Source organism: Brachyhypopomus gauderio, chromosome 1, assembly GCF_052324685.1.
Source record: "Brachyhypopomus gauderio isolate BG-103 chromosome 1, BGAUD_0.2, whole genome shotgun sequence".
In the NCBI taxonomy this organism is placed as follows: Eukaryota; Metazoa; Chordata; class Actinopteri; order Gymnotiformes; family Hypopomidae; genus Brachyhypopomus; species Brachyhypopomus gauderio.
The window spans coordinates 50,143,785-50,164,989 of record NC_135211.1 but is presented as its reverse complement, the minus strand read 5'-3'; the positions used below and the strand labels follow the sequence as shown (position 1 = coordinate 50,164,989).

At 43.2% G+C, this 21,205-nt stretch overlaps 1 protein-coding gene and 1 long non-coding RNA gene across 4 annotated transcripts; one reads left to right on the top strand and one right to left on the bottom strand.

The window, feature by feature from the left end:
• Positions 1 to 1,410: 1,410 nt before the first annotated feature.
• LOC143524071 (uncharacterized) lies at positions 1,411 to 20,975 on the bottom strand. 3 transcript variants are annotated; one of them, XM_077018252.1, is made up of 6 exons: positions 20,632 to 20,971; positions 7,710 to 8,087; positions 6,594 to 6,718; positions 6,198 to 6,304; positions 4,931 to 5,018; positions 1,411 to 1,755 (listed from the first exon to the last, which is right to left on the bottom strand). In XM_077018252.1, the coding sequence occupies exons 1-6, from the start codon at positions 20,756 to 20,758 to the stop codon at positions 1,690 to 1,692; spliced, it is 891 nt and encodes a 296-aa protein (XP_076874367.1). In that variant the 5' UTR covers positions 20,759 to 20,971; the 3' UTR covers positions 1,411 to 1,689. The 3 variants fall into 3 exon arrangements, with proteins under 3 accessions (XP_076874367.1, XP_076874366.1, XP_076874368.1); XM_077018253.1 differs by lacking the exon at positions 1,411 to 1,755 and adding an exon at positions 5,740 to 5,894 and having other exon boundaries at positions 4,906 to 5,018; positions 20,632 to 20,975; XM_077018251.1 differs by lacking the exon at positions 1,411 to 1,755 and having other exon boundaries at positions 4,674 to 5,018; positions 20,632 to 20,966.
• On the top strand, positions 1,600 to 4,210 carry LOC143524561 (uncharacterized). Its single transcript, XR_013133488.1, has 2 exons — positions 1,600 to 2,770; positions 3,224 to 4,210. It is a non-coding gene; the product is annotated as an uncharacterized LOC143524561 (long non-coding RNA).
• Positions 20,976 to 21,205: the final 230 nt, after the last annotated feature.

The following is a 21,205-nucleotide window of genomic DNA, read 5'->3' as shown; positions in this document are numbered from 1 at the left end:
CCTCCACACGTAACATTCAGGACTTTTTATATGAATTTTCTAATGAATTTTTCATTTTATATTAATTTGTTTGTTTCCTGGCTTTGGATTATCACTTTGCTATATGAACTCTACACTTACATCATCAGAATTTGTTCCCTGGAAGTGACATTGTTAAGAGAGAATTTACATGGCCTTTATGGCCCTTCATGGCCATTTTATAAACCTTCCCTAGCTGTAATGACCTGTCATTATTTATTATGTCTTGCCTCAAGCAATGGCATGGCAAGAATATTCCAAGTGTTTACAATACTTTAAGTATGACTGTATTCAGGGTTTAGGGTAAGCTTCCTATAGTAATATAGGAAGCTATATATATAAGGAATAGAGTATAGCTTGCTATAAGAATACTACTTGTCTCCTGGGGACTCTGGGTTTCAAACTACATTTGAGCAAATGTATGATATTGCAAGAGTCATTGGGCAGGACACTGATGCTACAATCAACAACCCCTGTGGAGTGTCTGCCAAATGCATAAAAAGTAAATGACCACTCATTACCAGCTAACTGTGTTGGTGTCAGAGAGGAGAGGCTTTATCACTGAGATTTGCTGGGTGTTATACATTTATTAAGGGGAAGGGGGTTGAATCTTGAAACTTGTGTGTTGGACCCATGGCCTGACAGGAAGCTAAATATCTGGGTAATTTCTGAGATATGACTAACATTTAGAGATTTAGCTGTAAATGTGAATGCAGTATTATGCTCTGCTGTGTGTGCTTTCTGTTGGTGCATGTTTCTCTGTTCTATTTACCTTATCAGGTAAACAGCCTTTGAAGATGCGGATGAGTTCAGAACTCTTATATTATTGCTTCACTTGTATTTTTCCTGATATGTGTTGATAATTGTGTGTTAATTTTTGCTGGTTTTATGACTGAATTTTGTTTGTATTCGTGTACCTCCTGCATGGGACTTTGTGTATATCACTTCTAAATATTTTTATAATGTCATCTTTGTGTGTGTTTATTGCAAATATAGGGTTGGTCGATGTTCTTGTTGTAGCTTTGTTTGTGTAGTTTGTGTTTTGTGGTTAGTTAGAGAGTTTTGTATCTTGTTTCCCACCATTTTATTTTTGTCACTGTGAGCCAGTCCCAGCCCTCATGGGAGATGTCCACTCACACTCTGCCACGCCCTCTGCCACGCCCACTACCCAAACCACACTCACGCTTTCAGTTTCCCTCCTATTGACACTTCTTTTCATCTACACCTTGTTTTCCTTCTTCCAAAACTAGAGAGACTGTGCTGAAGTCTGATGTCTTGATAACTGAACTAAGCGCCTGGCGCTATTCTTTGTTTAAACGCCAAGGGACTGTTTTATTTCAGTGTGTGAGTCTGTTGCTGTATTATTTTGAAGAAGTAAAGACAGTAAAGATATACTGTATGAGGAATTCTTTAAAACATAAAACCCTCTCAAATAAGAATTCTAATAAAAGGTTCATTTACAAAAAAATAAAATAAAATGCTGTTATGTCAATCTACAGAAACATTTTTCATTTAGAAAAGTATTTTCTGTATCGCTACAGACATTGACATATGTTGACATACATGGGTAGTAAACCTCAATTAAAAAGTATCAGCTCACAAATCCCAGTAAAAGGCTTATCACAGTTAACATCATTCCATGTATTTACTCCAATAATTATTGGCCTTTTCTTATAGCCAGTCATGGCACAGTCCTCGTTGCCTCCATATTGATTGGGTTCCCCTTCCCACCAGAACCTGAAAGCACACAGAAGATTACATTATAGTCACTCTCTCAGTCTCTCTCTCTTCCAGAGCTGCAGACTGGGACAGTGACTAACTGGATTAAAACCAGAATCTAATCTCTTACCCAGTTGTCATTCATCTTAGATACATTTAGGTAGAATTAAATCTTTCACCCTTTCCTTTCAGATAGTAGCCACAGGGCTAATCCTTCACCATTAGGATTTGCTTGGGTAGGATTCTCGCCTTTTAAGGCATTTCCCTCAGTTTTGCCTTGCTTAGACACAATAACCTCTTGGTTAACACTGGTTTAATGATGCTTGGGATTTTTGGTAAAGGTTAATCAATGAGGAAATAAATGTATTTATTTCTCAGCACAATGAACTATAAAACAAGCCTTGTGAAACACCAACATTATTGTTTGTTTATTCTTCATGACCTGGTGGGCATCTCATGGTGTTTACTGGTATTCACAAACCATATGGTGCACTTACAAACTCTCTTATCTGGTAAGACCACATCAGTAGTTATTAAATTTGGCACCATTAAACCTTTGGACTCATTAGGGATATATGTACATGTAACCTGGATTTTCTGAGCCCCAGGTTATTTCTGCTTTATTTTTTTTATTGCTTTACGTAGTTTAAAAGACCATGGCCCTTTAAATATAAATTCATTATTTTTAGAAAAAAAAGGGAATCATTTGAGTAGAGATGCCAGCAGTACATATTAATGTCTACTTTAATTTAGATTTGTAGGTTGTCACGTGGGCATTCAGCGCGCGAATTGATAGGGATGATAGACGTCTGTGAGTTTTTTTCTTTCTTTTCCTTCTGTCAGCGCATTGTGGATGCAGTTGCTGAACGCAAGAAAAGTTCAATATAATTTTATAATAGTTCTGAGAATTCGTCACACCTAGGAATTTGGCGATTTATCAGACGCTGACCCAAGAGAAGGTGATCGATCTGTGACCAAATAGGACAGCGTAGGATTTTGGGTATTTTTTTTTTTTTGAGCTACAGATTTCTCGGTGAGTAATGATAGGCTATATTAGCAAGTTAACTCGCTAGCAAGGTGCTACACACTAAAGAGAGAATTAGAATTGGTTTCATTACTCTCGTTATGAGCATTCTCATTAAAACCAGTCGAGAAAAAAATCTAGGAATGATGGAGTGTGACTGAAGCCTGTGCTTTGTTAATTCTTCAGTGTGGGTTATCAATTTATTTATGTTTAAATTTCATGTGGCTAAGTTCTAAGTGTATAGAGACCTTGAAATAGCGCTTTGCACTGTCACGGTCCGAGAAGTTAATGTAAGAGCCATGTGCGAAGGGAGAGATTTTATTTTTGAAATGTTAAATGAATCCATGTTCAATGTATAGTTATAGCGGACATTAAGAGTTATACGTTAAGTAAAGTGGATGTTGTGAAGCAGCGACTCGTCTGCTTGTGCATATGTAAATGGTATTGTTTGTACGGCTTTAGGCTGGTTTTTTTTTAGAGTCCTTTGATTGGGTTCCCGGTTCTTCCGCCATTTTCTGCTTCCTTCAATCTGCATCTTCGCCGTTGCCACTCGCCGTTGGGAGTGAAGAGTCAACCCACATCTTCATATTCTTCTCCATTGCAATACCCATCTCGGACATTCACAGTGGAAAAGGGCGGTAGGGATTTGGGGTACCCCAGGTGATTTTTTTGAACTAAAGGGACTATTTTATTTCATTTTTTATATACCTGAGATCTCAGACATTTTTTTTGTTTCAAGAAAAAATACATTTAATTGGCCAAATAGGATCCAAACATTGTCATTATACAAATATCTGTGTATTGCAAATTTAACATTGGGTAGATAATACAAGTGATGTGGAAATTCTGTTTTGTTTATTTATTTACTTTTTTGTCCAGTACTCATTCTTAATTTGATTTTTTTAATTTAATTTTCATTGTGTTGCGAATGCCTTTATTAAGTCAATACATTTCTCTCAGGTTATCAGTCTATTGCGTATGTATGGTATTTGTGGTGGACCTTACAGGCCTAATTCAGTAATTAGGCAGGTAACTCACAGCAGTCTCCTCATTGAACCTACATGTGAAGCCAACCCTTGGTTCTTAGGTGATACTCAACACTGTCTTATAGTGACAGACGCAAGGGTGGGGTTACATACAGTACATATACAGTTGACAAAATAATTGTCATGTTACGGTCCCCGACCCCTCCCTTTGGGCATGTGTTTACGTTGTCTACATTTGGTTGTCTGCGTTTGGTTGTCTACGTCTGTGGATTTCCGTGGTTATGGTTATGTCTTGTGTTAATCCGTCTCACCTGTGGCTCGTCTCGACATCACGTGGGGTTTATGTGGTTTGTCTATTTAATGTGCGTTCACGCAGTGTCCTGTGCTCGTCATTGTCTGAGTCTTCATGTTTGAGTCAAGTTCACGTTGGATGTTTGAGTGTTGTCGTGCGCTGTCTGCGCTACTTTATGTAAAAATAAAAGTTACGTGTGAGTCAAGAAACGCCGGATTTTGTCTCGTCCGTCGCCTTGTGCCCAACGGGACAATAATATTACAAATATCTATATTTTTGTCTTATTGTGGTTAGTTAGGGAGTTTTGTATCTTGTTTCCCACCATTTTATTTTTGTCACTGTGAGCCAGTCCCAGCCCTCATGGGAGATGTCCACTCACACTCTGCCACGCCCTCTGCCACGCCCACTACCCAAACCACACTCACGCTTTCAGTTTCCCTCCTATTGACACTCCTTTTCATCTACACCTTGTTTTCCTTCTTCCAAAACTAGAGAGACTGTGCTGAAGTCTGATGTCTTGATAACTGAACTAAGCGCCTGGCGCTATTCTTTGTTTAAACGCCAAGGGACTGTTTTATTTCAGTGTGTGAGTCTGTTGCTGTATTATTTTGAAGACGTAAAGACAGTAAAGATATACTGTATGAGAAATTCTTTAAAACATAAAACCCTCTCAAATAAGAATTCTAATAAAAGGTTCATTTACAAAAAAATAAAATAAAATGCTGTTATGTCAATCTACAGAAACATTTTTCATTTAGAAAAGTATTTTCTGTATCGCTACAGACATTAACATATGTTGACATACATGGGTAGTAAACCTCAATTAAAAAGTATCAGCTCACAAATCCCAGTAAAAGGCTTATCACAGTTAACATCATTCCATGTATTTACTCCAATAATTATTGGCCTTTTCTTATAGCCAGTCATGGCACAGTCCTCGTTGCCTCCATATTGATTGGGTTCCCCTTCCCACCAGAACCTGAAAGCACACAGAAGATTACATTATAGTCACTCTCTCAGTCTCTCTCTCTTCCAGAGCTGCAGACTGGGACAGTGACTAACTGGATTAAAACCAGAATCTAATCTCTTACCCAGTTGTCATTCATCTTAGATACATTTAGGTAGAATTAAATCTTTCACCCTTTCCTTTCAGATAGTAGCCACAGGGCTAATCCTTCACCATTAGGATTTGCTTGGGTAGGATTCTCGCCTTTTAAGGCATTTCCCTCAGTTTTGCCTTGCTTAGACACAATAACCTCTTGGTTAACACTGGTTTAATGATGCTTGGGATTTTTGGTAAAGGTTAATCAATGAGGAAATAAATGTATTTATTTCTCAGCACAATGAACTATAAAACAAGCCTTGTGAAACACCAACATTATTGTTTGTTTATTCTTCATGACCTGGTGGGCATCTCATGGTGTTTACTGGTATTCACAAACCATATGGTGCACTTACAAACTCTCTTATCTGGTAAGACCACATCAGTAGTTATTAAATTTGGCACCATTAAACCTTTGGACTCATTAGGGATTTATGTACAGTACATATACAGTTGACAAAATAATTGTCATGTTACGGTCCCCGACCCCTCCCTTTGGGCATGTGTTTACGTTGTCTACATTTGGTTGTCTGCGTTTGGTTGTCTACGTCTGTGGATTTCTGTGGTTATGGTTATGTCTTGTGTTAATCCGTCTCACCTGTGGCTCATCTCGACATCACGTGGGGTTTATGTGGTTTGTCTATTTAATGTGCGTTCACACAGTGTCCTGTGCTCGTCGTTGTCTGAGTCTTCATGTTTGAGTCAAGTTCACGTTGGATGTTTGAGTGTTGTCGTGCGCTGTCTGCGCTACTACTTTATGTAAAAATAAAAGTTACGTGTGAGTCAAGAAACGCCGGATTTTGTCTCGTCCGTCGCCTTGCGCCCAACGGGACAATAATATTACAAATATCTATATTTTTGTCTTGATTTGAATAAAACATCAGTTACAAGTGTTACCAGTGATTTTGTACATGCATGTAAAATGCTATTTTGGTCATATCTTTCAGATTTATGTATTATTTTCCATTCAAGCATATTGGAGCCCAGTCTGCTGAGATGGCTGTCTAAGGACGTGAGTTGTCTCTAAAGACTTGGTTCAGGTCAGTGGTCTCTTACCCAGTGGACAGTGGTGTTCCATCCAACCATTTCCAGGTTCCCTCTATGTCTACATCAGTCAACCCAATCCAAGCCTCAGAATCAGGGAAAGTTTTACTGATGAACTCCTGAGATTGAGGACATAAAACATGAATTTACAATGTTAAAGGGGCTGTGTGTTCATACACACAAAGTGCACTTTTCTCTGAAAACCTTGTGTACTGCAATTCTGACTATCTATCTAGCCAACTGTCTGTATATGCATATATAGATTCTGAGGAAGGATTTTCATACAAATTCAATCTCTGCTTACTTTTCTGATAGTGTTTTTTTTTCTTTATTATTCTGTCTGTTACTATTCTGTAACATTCAGAAACATGTATCTGTTAAACAACCCTCTAGTTTTCTCTCTCTCACCTGTTCCTCTCTGCTGTTTATGATCACCAGGTCTGCTCCTCTCTCTCTGCAGTCCTGTCTGCTCTCACTCCAGTTCTTCTTGTCTGTAGTGGTGCTATAAATGCTGAAGTTGAAATATCTCCATCCTTGTGCAGAGCATTTAATCAAAACACACAGTGGCATACATTTATGTTACACATACATTAATGTTACACATACATTTGGGCAACATATTGCTAAAAAAAGCACAAGGGGACTGCAGACTGCAGAAATCGAATATGATGAATTGCTATGAAGTGTCTGGTGGGAAAAGAGGTCACCCTACATAAATGCAAATCAGTGTTGTGAGGACTTCTAAATGACTGACATTGTTGTGGAGGCCCAATGAAGTGACAGGAGGTTTCACTGACAGATTGTAGTTGCCAAAGGACAAGGTAAGATGACAGTGAACAGTGCAATGACGAGTCATCAGCAGAAAACAGAGCAGCAGGTCAAGGAACACCTAACAGGGCAATAGGGTTGAAGTCAGGAAACAGTACAAGGGTTAATGAGCAATACAAGACATCACCACAGGTGAAAACCATAGAGAATCAACACTGATGTCCTGTACCAAACTGAGCTGCAGGTGAGGTAGTAGAACACTGGGTAGTCGGACGCCGGACGCAGGTGCGATAATTAAAGGGATTTATTAACACTACTGACAGAATAACACTAAGCACAGAAACGGGGAACAGAGACAGACCACACACTAACCCCAAAAAAAAACAAATAACACAGACAGAACACGCCAATACATAAAACCTGGGGAACATGGACAAGCTAAATACACAATATACACATCAGACATAGGAGATACAAATACACTAACACATTGAACCAGGGAGAAATAAAGCTAAAGATAGACAAAGTAAACCAACTAGAGACCTGAATTACAACAAAGACTTACCAACACACACACACGTCAAACAATTTCAAAATAAAAGCACCCAAACACCTTTTTTCAAAACATCTTAATAGCTTAGGCTAAACAAGTAGGCTATAGTTAAGTATGGACTTATTCTGTCTGTTGTAGATATGAGATTATGACATGGATATAGTCATTGTGCAGGACCTTAAAGTTCATATTTATTCACTTACCCAGTACATTATCTTTCACTAGAGTCACATTGTTGAAACTGAGTAACTGGTTTATTTCTTTAGTGAAGTTGTTGCATTTGGTCTGTAACTGGTCTCTCTCCATATTCAGTTTGTAGTTATCGGTCTGTAACTGGTCTCTCTCCATAGTCAGGTTGTAGTTATCAGTCTGTAACTGGTCTCTCTCCATAGTCAGGTTATAGTTACTAGTCTGTAACTGGTCTCTCTCTATAGCCAGGTTATAGTTACTGGTCTGTAACTGGTCTCTCTCTGCAGTGAACGTGAACCACAGCACTATGATGACAGTCAGCAGGAGAACACACAGCAGCCCCAGACACATTGCAGTCAGTCTGGAACATCTGCTCCCTGCAGTACTGGTTCCTGAAGCAAGAAAATAGGTATTAAGAAATATATATATATATATGTAACGGGGTGTCAAGCCCCGTTTTGTGGGGGTAGTAGCAGCAACCTCACCTTGGACGACGGGAGAGCGGAAGGATCTGGGTCCCCACCCTCCAGTACAATTAGCCTCAGTGCTTATTTGTTTAAGTATGGATAGCCTGCCCTGTTCTACACTATGGCTTCTAACTTCCCCAATAAATAGATGTAAGGTGAGCCACTGCCTGAAATGGTGAGGTGGGCTTCGGTAGACCCTGACACGGTGGCGGCCCGAAGGATTGGTGTTAACCACACTGTGAATGGCTACAGGTTTGTTAACCCCCCCTTTCCCCCTCCCTAGATCAGGACAGGACAGGTGAGACGCCCCCACTCCAAGGTAGGTATATCAGTAACACAGTAAATACCCTGTTGGGCACCCAACACATACACACAATATAACTCAAACAGTGACTATACTTAAACAACTATAATTTGAACAATTATTAACATAGTTTATTCATTTAAAACATATATAAATCTGGGTGTTCCTCTGGAATGAAATGAAACAAATGACAACGACAGCAGTAAATAATCCACAATATTATTTCTGCACTCCCACTCTGGGTGTATTTGGCAGTCCACGGTTTGAGAGAAAGAGTCTACGAACGGTCACGTGGATCTCAGTCTCTGATCACAGTCTCTGATCACGAGGCAAAATACTCTTTCTTAACGTAGCCTCATAAATAAGATACCCAGGAAAGACAAACAAATACAAAATAAATCACTTCCCTTCAACTGAGGAGGCGAACTGCTGAGAGGATGTCGTCTGGATGGCAGGGTACACGGCAACAGTCGGACACGGAGAAACAGTCTCTGAAGACCAGGAACACGCTGAGTCTCTATGTGGCGCTTCCCCACTGCCACCGGACGGTAGACGCGGTCGCAATCCCTCGCGTTGTGCGTGAACACGGCTCCCGCTCAACCTGCAGCTAACGCCAGCCCAAACGCGCGCACACGGACACGCAGGAAAGTGCACAAAAACAAACCAGCAGCCTTCCCCCGCGGCAACGCCGTATCCTCCGCCACATGCACGTTGCAGAAAGGGCCTCACGCGCTCTTTTTGCTACACGAAGGTGGGCACGTCCGCCATTTCGTGCGCTACGCAACAGCTGAATTTTCCCCGAGACCAGTCCTGACTCAATACGCACCGGAGTCTAGTTTAAAGAGCCCTCAGACCTGCTCGTCTCGCTCTGAACGCTGGTGCTCACAAAGACAGACTTTCTCTCGTTTGAAAACACATAAATACTCGTTTGTTCTCTCTATATGGCTGGAGAGCAAGCATACACGTTTACTGCTCTTAACCCACCGTTCGCTTTCGATTTCCTTGACCCGCCCCCAAGCGATACTGGGACCTCACATTCATCTTCGGACAATACTTTTAACCCTTGCATGCCCCGGTACACACAGTACATTGTTGGAGATTGCAGAAAAGTAACTAAAGCATCATAAATATTTGTGTACTCCACATTCCCCCCTGCTAAACCCTGCCATACCAGCGACCATCCTCCAGCAGGCCTCATCTCTGAAATACAAACAAAACAGATAGATGTGAACAATAGTTACACTTCTGGTGTGGAAGCCATAACTTCAAACATTTATTTTTTTTTTTTTTACATTCAAACAACAAACTCGTTTTCTTCAACCAAGAATATCGTACATTTAACATCATTTATTTCAAAACATAATCGTTCCTGTACCTCCAAGGAAGCGTGCCCCTGCCCTGCCTGTCTGAGCGCCTCAACGTGCCAACATGGTCACTCCCTGTATCTGACTCATCAGCATCTTCAGATCCCCCTTCTGTCCCTGTATCTGCATCTACATCCCCAGCTGAATGGTGTCCCTCTAGTGCTACTCCCTGATCCCTTTCTGCGTAAGTGTCAGGTGTCTGCCTAGTTCCTGGTATGTAAATAACATCTGCGTGATCTGAATCGGAATGTTCAGAATCCCTATGCTTATGGTCAGGTAGGGTTCTTTTAGTGGGAGACTGGAATGTGCAGTGCCTGAGTTGATCCCTATGAACGACTTTAGTGGGCCCTCCCTTTTCAGGCTGTATGGTAAACACTGGTGTATCTGTGTGATTTTGCTTCAAGACAATGTATGGCTGTGCTTCCCATTTATCCTGTATCTTATTTCTGCCCCTAGGTTTGTGATTCCTCAGGAGCACCCGGTCACCGGGTCTAACAAGGGCACCATAAGACCTACGATCGTAGGCTCTCTTTCGCCTTTTAGAGGCTCCCTGTGTGGCCGCTCTTGCAACCTCTACAGCAGTCCTCATCCGCTCATGGTGATCCTTTACCCAGTCATCCAGATTGTCAATGTCACTATTTTCTAAATCCTTTCCTCCAAGCACATCCAAGGGCAACCTTGCATCTCTCCCAAACATGAGGTAGAAAGGCGAATAACCCGTGGAGGAATGGACATGACTGTTATATGCCATTACTAATTCGGGAAGATGTTCTTTCCAATCCCTCTTCTTTTCCGGAGGCAAGGTCCGCAACATGTCGTGCATCGTCCGGTTGAATCTCTCGCACTGAGAGTTCCCTTGTGGATGATACGGGCTTGTACGGCTCTTCGCTATACCATAAACGCCACAAATTTCCTTGATTACGCTGGACTCAAAATTCCGTCCCTGGTCTGAGTGTAATCGAGCAGGGCAGCCATAATGAACAAACCAGTGCTTCAGGAGGGCTTTAGCTGTTGTGTGGGCTGTTTGGTTCTTGGTTGGTACTGCAATGGTAAATCTGGTGAACATATCTGTGAGCACCAACACATTCTCATAACCACCTTTGGATCTCTCCAGCAGGGTGTAATCCATTGCAAGCACTTCCAGTGGAACACTGACTTTACTACACGTCATGGGTGCACGAATCCTTGGAAATACATCCTTTGCCAGTGCACATCTCCTGCACTGTGTGATCCAGCTCTGGACGTCCGAAGTCATGGTTGGCCAGTAGTAACTCTGTCTCATCATTTGCAGGGTACTCCTCTCACCGAAGTGCCCGCCATGTTCGTGATGACTTTCGTAAACCCTTCTTTGCAATGACTCTGGTACAATCAATTGCCATACATCCTCTCCATCTCTTGGGTGGCATATACAACGAAACAACACCCCTTGGCGCAGTCTCAACCTGTCAAACTGTCTACACAGTTTCTTCTGTTTCAAGCTCATAGCGCGTTGTTCAGTAGGGCTAGGCTTCTTCTCACTCAGCACAGCACCATAGATTAGTTGGATGACAGGGTCCTCTCTTTGCAGTTCTTCGATCTCACTCCAGCTATATCCACAGGCCCCCCTCTTAACTGAAGCTTTAACGGCAGCCTGTACAGCGGACTCATTCCTCATCCCCTCTGTGGCAGGCCATAAACATGCACGCACTTCCTCTGTCTTAATCTGTATGAAGTCTTTGTCCACATCAGTCACTTCAGGCTCTTCTTGGGAAGGAATCCTTGACAGGGCATCGGCGTTGGTGTTTTGTCTCCCTGGTTTATAGTGAACATCAAAATCATACTCTGCCAACTGAGCTACCCATCTCTGCTCGACAGCCCCCAAATTGGCCGTCCCCAAATATCGTAGTGGATTGTGATCTGTGACGACAGTGAACTTTGTGAACATCAGGTAGTCCCTGAACTTCTCCGTTATGGCCCACTTAAGTGCTAGCAACTCTAATTTGAATGCACTATAGTTTTTGTCATTCTTTTCTGACCCCCGTAGGCCCCGGCTTGCGTAGGCTATTACCCGCTCTGTCCCCCCCTGCTTTTGGCTAAGCACAGCCCCTATGCCCTGTAGACTCCCATCAGTGGTAAGTGTGAAAGGTAGTGTTAAGTTTGGGTAGGCAAGCACTGGTGGAGACATTAGGCACTGCTTGAGACTCTCAAATGCTCTCTGGCATTCCCCACTCCAGGTGATTGGTCCAGGAGCTCTCTCCCTGGCCTTCACTCCTCCCAACAAGTCATACAATGGCCTGGCTAAATGTGAAAAATTGGGTACGAAGCGTCTATAATAGCCCATGAACCCTAGCACCTGTCTCACTTCCTTCACTGTCCTTGGAGTAGGCCATGTGTGCAGGGCCCTGACCTTTTCATCATCTACTTGGACTCCTTCGGCAGAAATCACATGCCCCAGGAACTTCACTTCTGAGCGGAAGAGGAAGCACTTGCTAGGTTTCAGCTTCAACCCATGGTGCCTTAGACGAGTGAGTACAAGTTCTAGTCGCTCACAGTGACTTTCAAAGTCCTTTGAAAAAATGATGATGTCATCAAGGTACACCAGCAATGTGTCAAAAGCAAGGTCACCCAGCACCACCCCCATAAGTCGTTGGAAAGTGGCTGGGGCATTGCAGAGGCCAAACGGCATACGACACCACTCAAAGAGCCCAAATGGTGTTGTAACAGCAGTCTTCTCTCTGTCTTCCTCACAAACTGCCACCTGGAAATATCCTGCTGTCAGATCCAGTGTCGAGAACAGCTGAGCATTTCCTAGGGCGTCGAGTGACTCCTCCACTCGTGGAAGGGGGTATGCGTCTTTACATGTGACCAAATTCAGCTTTCTATAGTCACAACAGAATCGTACTGTCCCGTCCTTTTTGACAACTATAACTGCGGGGGATGCCCATGGACTGGAACTCTCTCTCAGGACCCCCTGGTCAACAAGGCTTTGCACATGTTTCTTAAATTCCTGGAACACGTGAGGTGGGACCCGCCGGTGCCTCTGTTTAACGGGTGGGGCGTCACCTGTGGGAATACTATGCGTCACAGCCGTAGTATAACCGTAGTCGTGGTCACCTTTCGAGAACACATCCTTGTACTTCTCAAGCAAGTTTAAAAGTTCCTTATACTGCAATGGAGTAAGGGCATCGGAGTTCACCTGGACTGGAATAGGCATGTGATTTGCATCACACTCCTGGGGGTGACTGTCACCCTGTTCAACCACCTTTACATGTACAGCCCCGTTGCTCTCCTCAAGCTCCACCATTCGTCTTGGTAGCACCTCCTGTGGTTTATGTACTGATGCCACCATGGCCCTGGGTTTTAATCTTATGGGCCTCTCACTCGAGTTCAACACTCTCACAGGCACTCTGCCCCCTTCTGTCTTGGCTAACACGTTTGCGACCATAAGCCCCTTCGGAATACCTGCTCTAGGTGTAGGCTCCACCAATACTTGGCACTTTACCTTGGGTGGCACTCTGCAGCGGCCTTCTAGTACCTTCTCACTAAAGGGTGGAATAGTAACTGCACCTCTTCCAGCCACTCTAACAAAGCCAATCTTGCCACCAGGGCCAATAATCTGCGATTCTTTCTCAACTCTGGCGAGCACATGTCGTACACTCGCCTCCCCCGTGTGTCGGCTGTGCTTATCCATCGGCTTTAATCCATCTCCTGTAATGAAAAGGTCTCGAAGTCCACTTATCACATTCATTCCAATGATGCCAGAGAGCCCCTTCATGTCTGCTACATCTGGACTGGTGTCTGTTAGCACAAACACACACTTCCCATAAAGCGTCCTCCCCATGCACTCAATGTCTGCCTCCAGGCATCCAAGAACAGGTATGTCTAACCCATTTGCGGCGGTAAGCTTTACCCAGCTAGCTGATGACAGCATCAGTTCCTCTCCTTCAAAATGTCGTTTGAAGTGAGACTCTGTTATTGTAGTAACCTCTGATCCAGTGTCTAAGAGGCAGTTTGTCTTCACACCAGCTATCTTAACTTCAATGGTTAAGCAGTCCCCAAATGCATTTTCTCTAAGCGTGCTAGGCACTTCCTGTGAGACTGTCTTACCTGTCCTACTCCAGACTACTGAAGAGTCTTGACTGTTCTGTCTAACTTGCGGGCTCCTGACTGCAGCTTCACCTGTTGCTTCCCCCTGTTTAGGTTGGGCAGCATGATTTTTTACTTCTTTGCTACGGGGGCAGTAACGACTGGTATGGCCTGGCTCTCTGCATGTATAGCAAACATACCTTCCTTCGCTATCTTTCAGAGGCAGCTTCCTTGGCCTCTTTTGCTGAAGCTTTGCTTTCTCTTGGCTGTGAACAACTTCGTACAACTCTTCCTGACGTGCAGCTATCTTTTCTATAGCCTCATGTAGCATCTCAAGAGTTAGTGTTGGGGAAGCACCTGCAGTTGCAGCAGCAGCGTTCACAACGCCTCTAGAACGGGAGCTACTCCTTGTGCCACTTGATGCTGGCACCTCCTCCTCCTCAGACCAGGTAATAGCGGCTTGCATCAGTTGGGCAAAAGTTAAATCTTCCTCGTCCTTTACCCTCCTTTTCATCTCACGCCTCAAGAAGTCATCCCTTAAGCCCAGTACCAGTTGTTCTTTGAGCACAGCATCAGCATCAGGTACACGCTTGGAATCCCTACTGAGGACTCGACTAAGCTTCTCTTGCAGATCGTATGCGTAAGAGCGGATAGTCTCACCAGGCATCTGTATCCGATCATAGAACTCCTTCAGTCTTGTGCCTATAGGCACCTTGTCCCCATAAGCTTTCAAAAGGGTGGAGAATATTTCATCAACACTCTCCTCCTCTCCTTTCAGCATAAACTTCACTGTCATTTTGGCTTCATCCTTTAATTGCTGCCTGACTAGTTCAATACAATCCTCATCTGTAACCTTCATGACTTTAAATGCAGACTTCATCGCTGCCACCCATTCCTCAATGCTCATGTCACCTGGCTTTGTCAAGCTCCCACTAAACTCTGGCAGCTTGCGATCCCGAGGGATATACACAGCAGTTGGACTCCTCTGGGCAGCAGCTTGCTGATCTATAACAGCCTTGGCCAGGGAGAGTGCCTCTCTCTGCTCCTCTCTAGCTTGCTGCAAAGCTCCAGACTGCTCAGCCAGCCTTCGCTGCATCTCCTCAAACTCTCTCTTTAACTGTTCCAGCTCAGCCATCTTAAGATTGACAGATCTGTAACCAACAGCTGCAGCCTACTTGAAATGCACCTACTGACTATCCTGTTCGTGACGCCAATTGTAACGGGGTGTCAAGCCCCGTTTTGTGGGGGTAGTAGCAGCAACCTCACCTTGGACGACGGGAGAGCGGAAGGATCTGGGTCCCCACCCTCCAGTACAATTAGCCTCAGTGCTTATTTGTTTAAGTATGGATAGCCTGCCCTGTTCTACACTATGGCTTCTAACTTCCCCAATAAATAGATGTAAGGTGAGCCACTGCCTGAAATGGTGAGGTGGGCTTCGGTAGACCCTGACACGGTGGCGGCCCGAAGGATTGGTGTTAACCACACTGTGAATGGCTACAGGTTTGTTAACCCCCCCTTTCCCCCTCCCTAGATCAGGACAGGACAGGTGAGACGCCCCCACTCCAAGGTAGGTATATCAGTAACACAGTAAATACCCTGTTGGGCACCCAACACATACACACAATATAACTCAAACAGTGACTATACTTAAACAACTATAATTTGAACAATTATTAACATAGTTTATTCATTTAAAACATATATAAATCTGGGTGTTCCTCTGGAATGAAATGAAACAAATGACAACGACAGCAGTAAATAATCCACAATATTATTTCTGCACTCCCACTCTGGGTGTATTTGGCAGTCCACGGTTTGAGAGAAAGAGTCTACGAACGGTCACGTGGATCTCAGTCTCTGATCACAGTCTCTGATCACGAGGCAAAATACTCTTTCTTAACGTAGCCTCATAAATAAGATACCCAGGAAAGACAAACAAATACAAAATAAATCACTTCCCTTCAACTGAGGAGGCGAACTGCTGAGAGGATGTCGTCTGGATGGCAGGGTACACGGCAACAGTCGGACACGGAGAAACAGTCTCTGAAGACCAGGAACACGCTGAGTCTCTATGTGGCGCTTCCCCACTGCCACCGGACGGTAGACGCGGTCGCAATCCCTCGCGTTGTGCGTGAACACGGCTCCCGCTCAACCTGCAGCTAACGCCAGCCCAAACGCGCGCACACGGACACGCAGGAAAGTGCACAAAAACAAACCAGCAGCCTTCCCCCGCGGCAACGCCGTATCCTCCGCCACATGCACGTTGCAGAAAGGGCCTCACGCGCTCTTTTTGCTACACGAAGGTGGGCACGTCCGCCATTTCGTGCGCTACGCAACAGCTGAATTTTCCCCGAGACCAGTCCTGACTCAATACGCACCGGAGTCTAGTTTAAAGAGCCCTCAGACCTGCTCGTCTCGCTCTGAACGCTGGTGCTCACAAAGACAGACTTTCTCTCGTTTGAAAACACATAAATACTCGTTTGTTCTCTCTATATGGCTGGAGAGCAAGCATACACGTTTACTGCTCTTAACCCACCGTTCGCTTTCGATTTCCTTGACCCGCCCCCAAGCGATACTGGGACCTCACATTCATCTTCGGACAATACTTTTAACCCTTGCATGCCCCGGTACACACAGTACATTGTTGGAGATTGCAGAAAAGTAACTAAAGCATCATAAATATTTGTGTACTCCACATATATATATATATATATATATATATATATATATATATATATATATATTAGGGATGTATATCGTCACCACTAAGCTAGATTCGATACACATCTCGATACCCCAGTCAACATGTCCATGCGGGCCCCACATGGGTTTGAAATGGGCTGGCACATGGGCCCTTTTTGGGCAACCCAGCTGGGGCCCACAAAGATTTGTCCATCGGCTCCACATGGGCCCCATGTGTGTTAGCCCATGTGGGCCAATATTGGGGTCAATGTGGGCCTCAGGTGGGCCCCGTATGAGCATTGATTCACTGGCCCTACATGGGCCCCATGTGTGTTAGCCCATGTGGGCCAATATTGGGGTCAATGTGGGCCTCAGGTGGACCCCGTATGAGCAATGATTCGCTGGCCCTACATGGGCCCCTTGTTTGTGTGGGATAATGATGGGGCCAGTGTGGGCAACAAGTAGGGCCCTTATGGTTAACTGCAGACACCCGCTTCAGCCCCATTAGGGGCCCATGGGCAAATCTTTATAGGCCCCATATGGGTTATGCAAAGGGGGCCCAAATATCAGCCCATCACTCACTAGAATGTCAGCTTGCATCACACATTTGGAGCACAATTACTATAATGCTAACTTGTGTCATCCAATGTGGGTCCCTATGGAGTCATGGAGGGCTTCCGGTGAGGTCTCTGCTGTACATACCTAATGCAATATTCAGTTGCTTTTCTTACTTTGCAAAACTGTTGTATAAGAGCACAGCACTAAAGACTGTATTATCATAAGTAATTTCAATCAGAGATGAGCTGTTTATAATACTTACATTTAAATGACGACAAATGCTTGATCAATCCTAATAAAAATGTTTTATTGAAAACGACAACTCATTAACAATTTTAACCATAAATGTCCATAAAACATATGTTAAGAGTCTTTAGAATCCTTTACTGTGTGTTGCTGAGTTGTGTAGTTTCACATCTTGTAGAGAGAGAGAGAGAGAGGAGGGGAGGGAGAGACAGACAACAGTATTAATTAAAGCACACAACAGTAACACTGCAGATTATCTAAACCACTTTTAGCAATGATAAACATCCTTCTCTGTGAATCTAAAACATGGTAAAGCATAAAAATCCTGTTTGTACTATTGAATTAGCACACTAGGCCTGTTTAATGGGCATGCATTTTCTGCACCACCTGGGTCCTGACCATAATACACTGTACAGAACTCTATGAAGGCTCTTGCCAGCTTCTAGTTTGCACAGTATAATAAAATCCTGACCAGTACTCCTTCAAATATACTATACAATTCACTAATTTGAGCTGCTGCAGTTACTCAAAATTTCCAAAGACACTGATGTCTAACACTTTAATCACCTCTTGGGGGAGATTTTACAAAGGCCAAGTGATGTGTTTACAAGTTAGGTGTACATAAAACATTTAAAAACTCCAATATAGGAGCTGTCAGGGTTTTGGAAAGTAAAAATGACTGATTTTCACATGCCTTCATAGTCACATTATCACAAACGTGTAACTCACTATTGATTACTTACATCTGTTCTGCGTTCCTTTTTTGAAAGTCTCTCTGCGCTCTCAGTGGACGGTTTCCATCATGGTCACGAGCATTGGTAAACCACTTTGAGACAGCTCTCTCAACATCTTCTTTAGTTAATTCTGAAGATAAGCATTTTGTTTTAGGGCACCTACAAAACAAAATTTAAAATTCAGATAGAATAAACTGAGGCAAAAACAGCCACCACATGTTACTTTACAGAGCACCAAAACGAGAAAACCGCTATCTAACTTGGACCCATTACAAGAATGATTAGTAGCTGTTTATCCATAAGACAATACTCTTTTCTGCTATACACAAGATTTTCTATGGTAGGTTAGGACTACGATCATTTGTTTTTCCCCTCATACTGGGATTAATACTACACAGCTCTACCTTAGAAATGCAGTCATTTGTACAGTGGTACCTCGAGATACGAGTTTAATCCGTTCCAGACCCGTGCTCGTATCTCGAACTGCTCGGTTCTGGAAGCAATTTAACAATGTAAAATATTGTAATTGGTTCCGGTCCTTAAAAAAGTCACAAAACTAGCGTAAATGTGGAAAAAAAGACATGTACTCCGGCCGAACAGACGAGCGAGTTCGGCTACACGAGTGCCTTTCTCATGCAGGTGAATAATCTCCTGTTTCTATAGTTAGTTTCTATAGTTATCATTCTCTTCTCATTGGACTTTCCACTACTAGAGCCTTTTTTGGAGCCATAATGCAAAACAAACGTTTGTAGTATTGAAATACTGTACTGTATACACCGTACGTAGTGTTACTCGTTGCAAAGCACACATGCGAATGGCTGTGATGACCGGTTCATGCTCGTATCTCGAACGTGCACTCGGGTGTCGAACAGAAATTTTGCTCGTCTCGGTGCTCGTATCTTGGATCGCTCGTATATAGAGCAGCTCGTATCTCGAGGTACCACTGTATTTGGTATATTTAATGCCAGGACACGACTTACTATTAACTGTAAAGGTTTATCACTTAATTAATAACTAACAGGACAATTATCTTTTCTACCAAAACGTTAAGCAAACATTCTCTAAACATAACTAGCTAGCTAGTTAACCAAGGTGACCACTTAGTTCTAGTGTTTGCTAAGATAGGTTAACTCACTATCTTAGGTTAGCTAGCCTAGCACCATCGAAATTTGCACTTATGTCTTAGCTGATCTAGGAAAATTAATTAACTAAATCTAGGTGGGTTACGTCGAAAATGTGTAAACATAGACATTTAAACACTATATTTCCCCCCACAGATTATTCCTCTTAGCCATAACAAATGAACGCTTGCGTTCTACCTTTCAACGCTAACGGTTGTTTTAGCTATCAAGCTAGCAAATTAACATAGCTAGGTTTGAATTAAATATAACGTCAGGCATTATATCCTCAGATATTTTTCTTTCTTCCATTGTATATTTGTTCTTTTACACATTGATAACCAAATTAGAGAAACCGGATAAAAAGTTAATTTCTTACCTCAGTGAACGATATCTCCAACGGATATAAAAATTCACTTTCAGTCAGGCCAGGCGGGAGACCGTTTAGTCTTTCGTTGGGGGCGGGCGCGCACGAGAGGAGGCGAGGCAATGGCTTATTCCATACATCTGAAGCAGGTTCATTAACTTTCTTAATATTCTGAATGAATTTAGTTATTATAACTGCTTCACAAATTAAACTATATCAACATGCAATTTATTTGTTTGTGTGCCAGAGAAATATCCAGTTCTACCATCATTTGCTTGAGCTGAGGTATAAAATCGTGTACTATGTAAAAATGTCTGTTTTGTAAATGGTATTTAAAAGTCCGTTTTTAAAATATTAGGCTGTTTTAAAAATCAGGCCCACGTGGGTCCCAACTATAACCCAACTGGGGCCGGGATTTATAACCCCAATGGGGCCCACAAATGTAACTCAACTGGGGCCCGAATAGAACCCTTAAAAAAGCCCACTCTAAGCCCATGCCCAGATAAAACCCATACTGCCCAGTTAAATCCCATGTGGGGCCCATGTGGACATGTTGGCTGGGACACTGCCAACGATGCGATATAACTGCAATACTCTGAAACCCCTTGTCGATGCGATGCGATGCGATACAAATGCGATGCGATGCGACACACTCACGAACGTAAGTTTTTGAGCGGGGGGGTTACGAGGGGGTAGCGGCCGCAGAGATGTCCACACCGTGCCGTCTTTTCATGCGTGTCGCCAGGTTCGTTGTGCTACTAACGTATATTTAGCCCCACGGCATTGTTTTCAGATTGCGTGACCGCCTCACTGAAGGCGATGCATCGTGAATTCGCCCGCAAATTAAACTCGATGCACGTTGAATCTACCGATGCAGTCGCATCGCAGACATGTGTACCGTTTCACCGATGTGAATCGATGAATCTCCACATCCCTATATATATATATATGTGTGTGTGTGTGTGTGTGTGTGTGTGTGTGTGTGTGTGTGTGTGTTGAGACAGATACAGACAGTTTACGATTATACTGACCTGAGTTCTCCTTTTCTGTTTTTCTGGTCCTGTGAGTCTCTGAATTATTCTGATTCTTTTCTTCTGAATCAGATTTTTTATCTTCAGTAGATTCTGTATTTGCATATGTATTCTTGCTGTTTTCCATTTTTCTCTCTGAATCAGTCTGAATCAGTTCACACAAATGAAGCAGTTCAGACAGATAAACGAAGCCTGCTGAAATAAATCCCACTATACGTGTATGTCACTGTTAATCTGAACTCTCACTTCCTCCTTTTCTAATGTTGCTTCAGGAGCTTCTGCATGATGCAAAATGTGACATGAGGCTGACCTGTTAAAGTCATATGAAACAGTGAGAATTAATGTCTTCTGTGAACTCTCCAGAAAACAAAAACAAACAAATGAGGTTGGACTGGAGATTTATGTCAGGTTGTGTATCTTGACGATGTAGGAACATTGGCCATTATTGGTCACCTCACAGTGACACACAGTTCTGTGACCTGCCCCAACCCCCCCACTGTATCCAGACTTGGGTCTAAATGCAGTACATCATCCTGCAGATCTCTGTCCACCTTTATTTTCTCCAAATCAGACA

Excerpts from the sequence above, each read along its gene's own strand:
- LOC143524071 (XM_077018251.1), bottom strand. The coding sequence starts at position 20,758 with ATGGAAAACAGCAAGAATACATATGCAAATACAGAATCTACTGAAGAT. Across the intron at positions 8,088-20,631 it reads AACAGAAAAGGAGAACTCAG|GAACCAGTACTGCAGGGAGC; the intron begins GTCAGTATAATC and ends TTCTTGCTTCAG. Across the intron at positions 6,719-7,709 it reads AGTGAAAGATAATGTACTGG|GATGGAGATATTTCAACTTC; the intron begins GTAAGTGAATAA and ends GCTCTGCACAAG.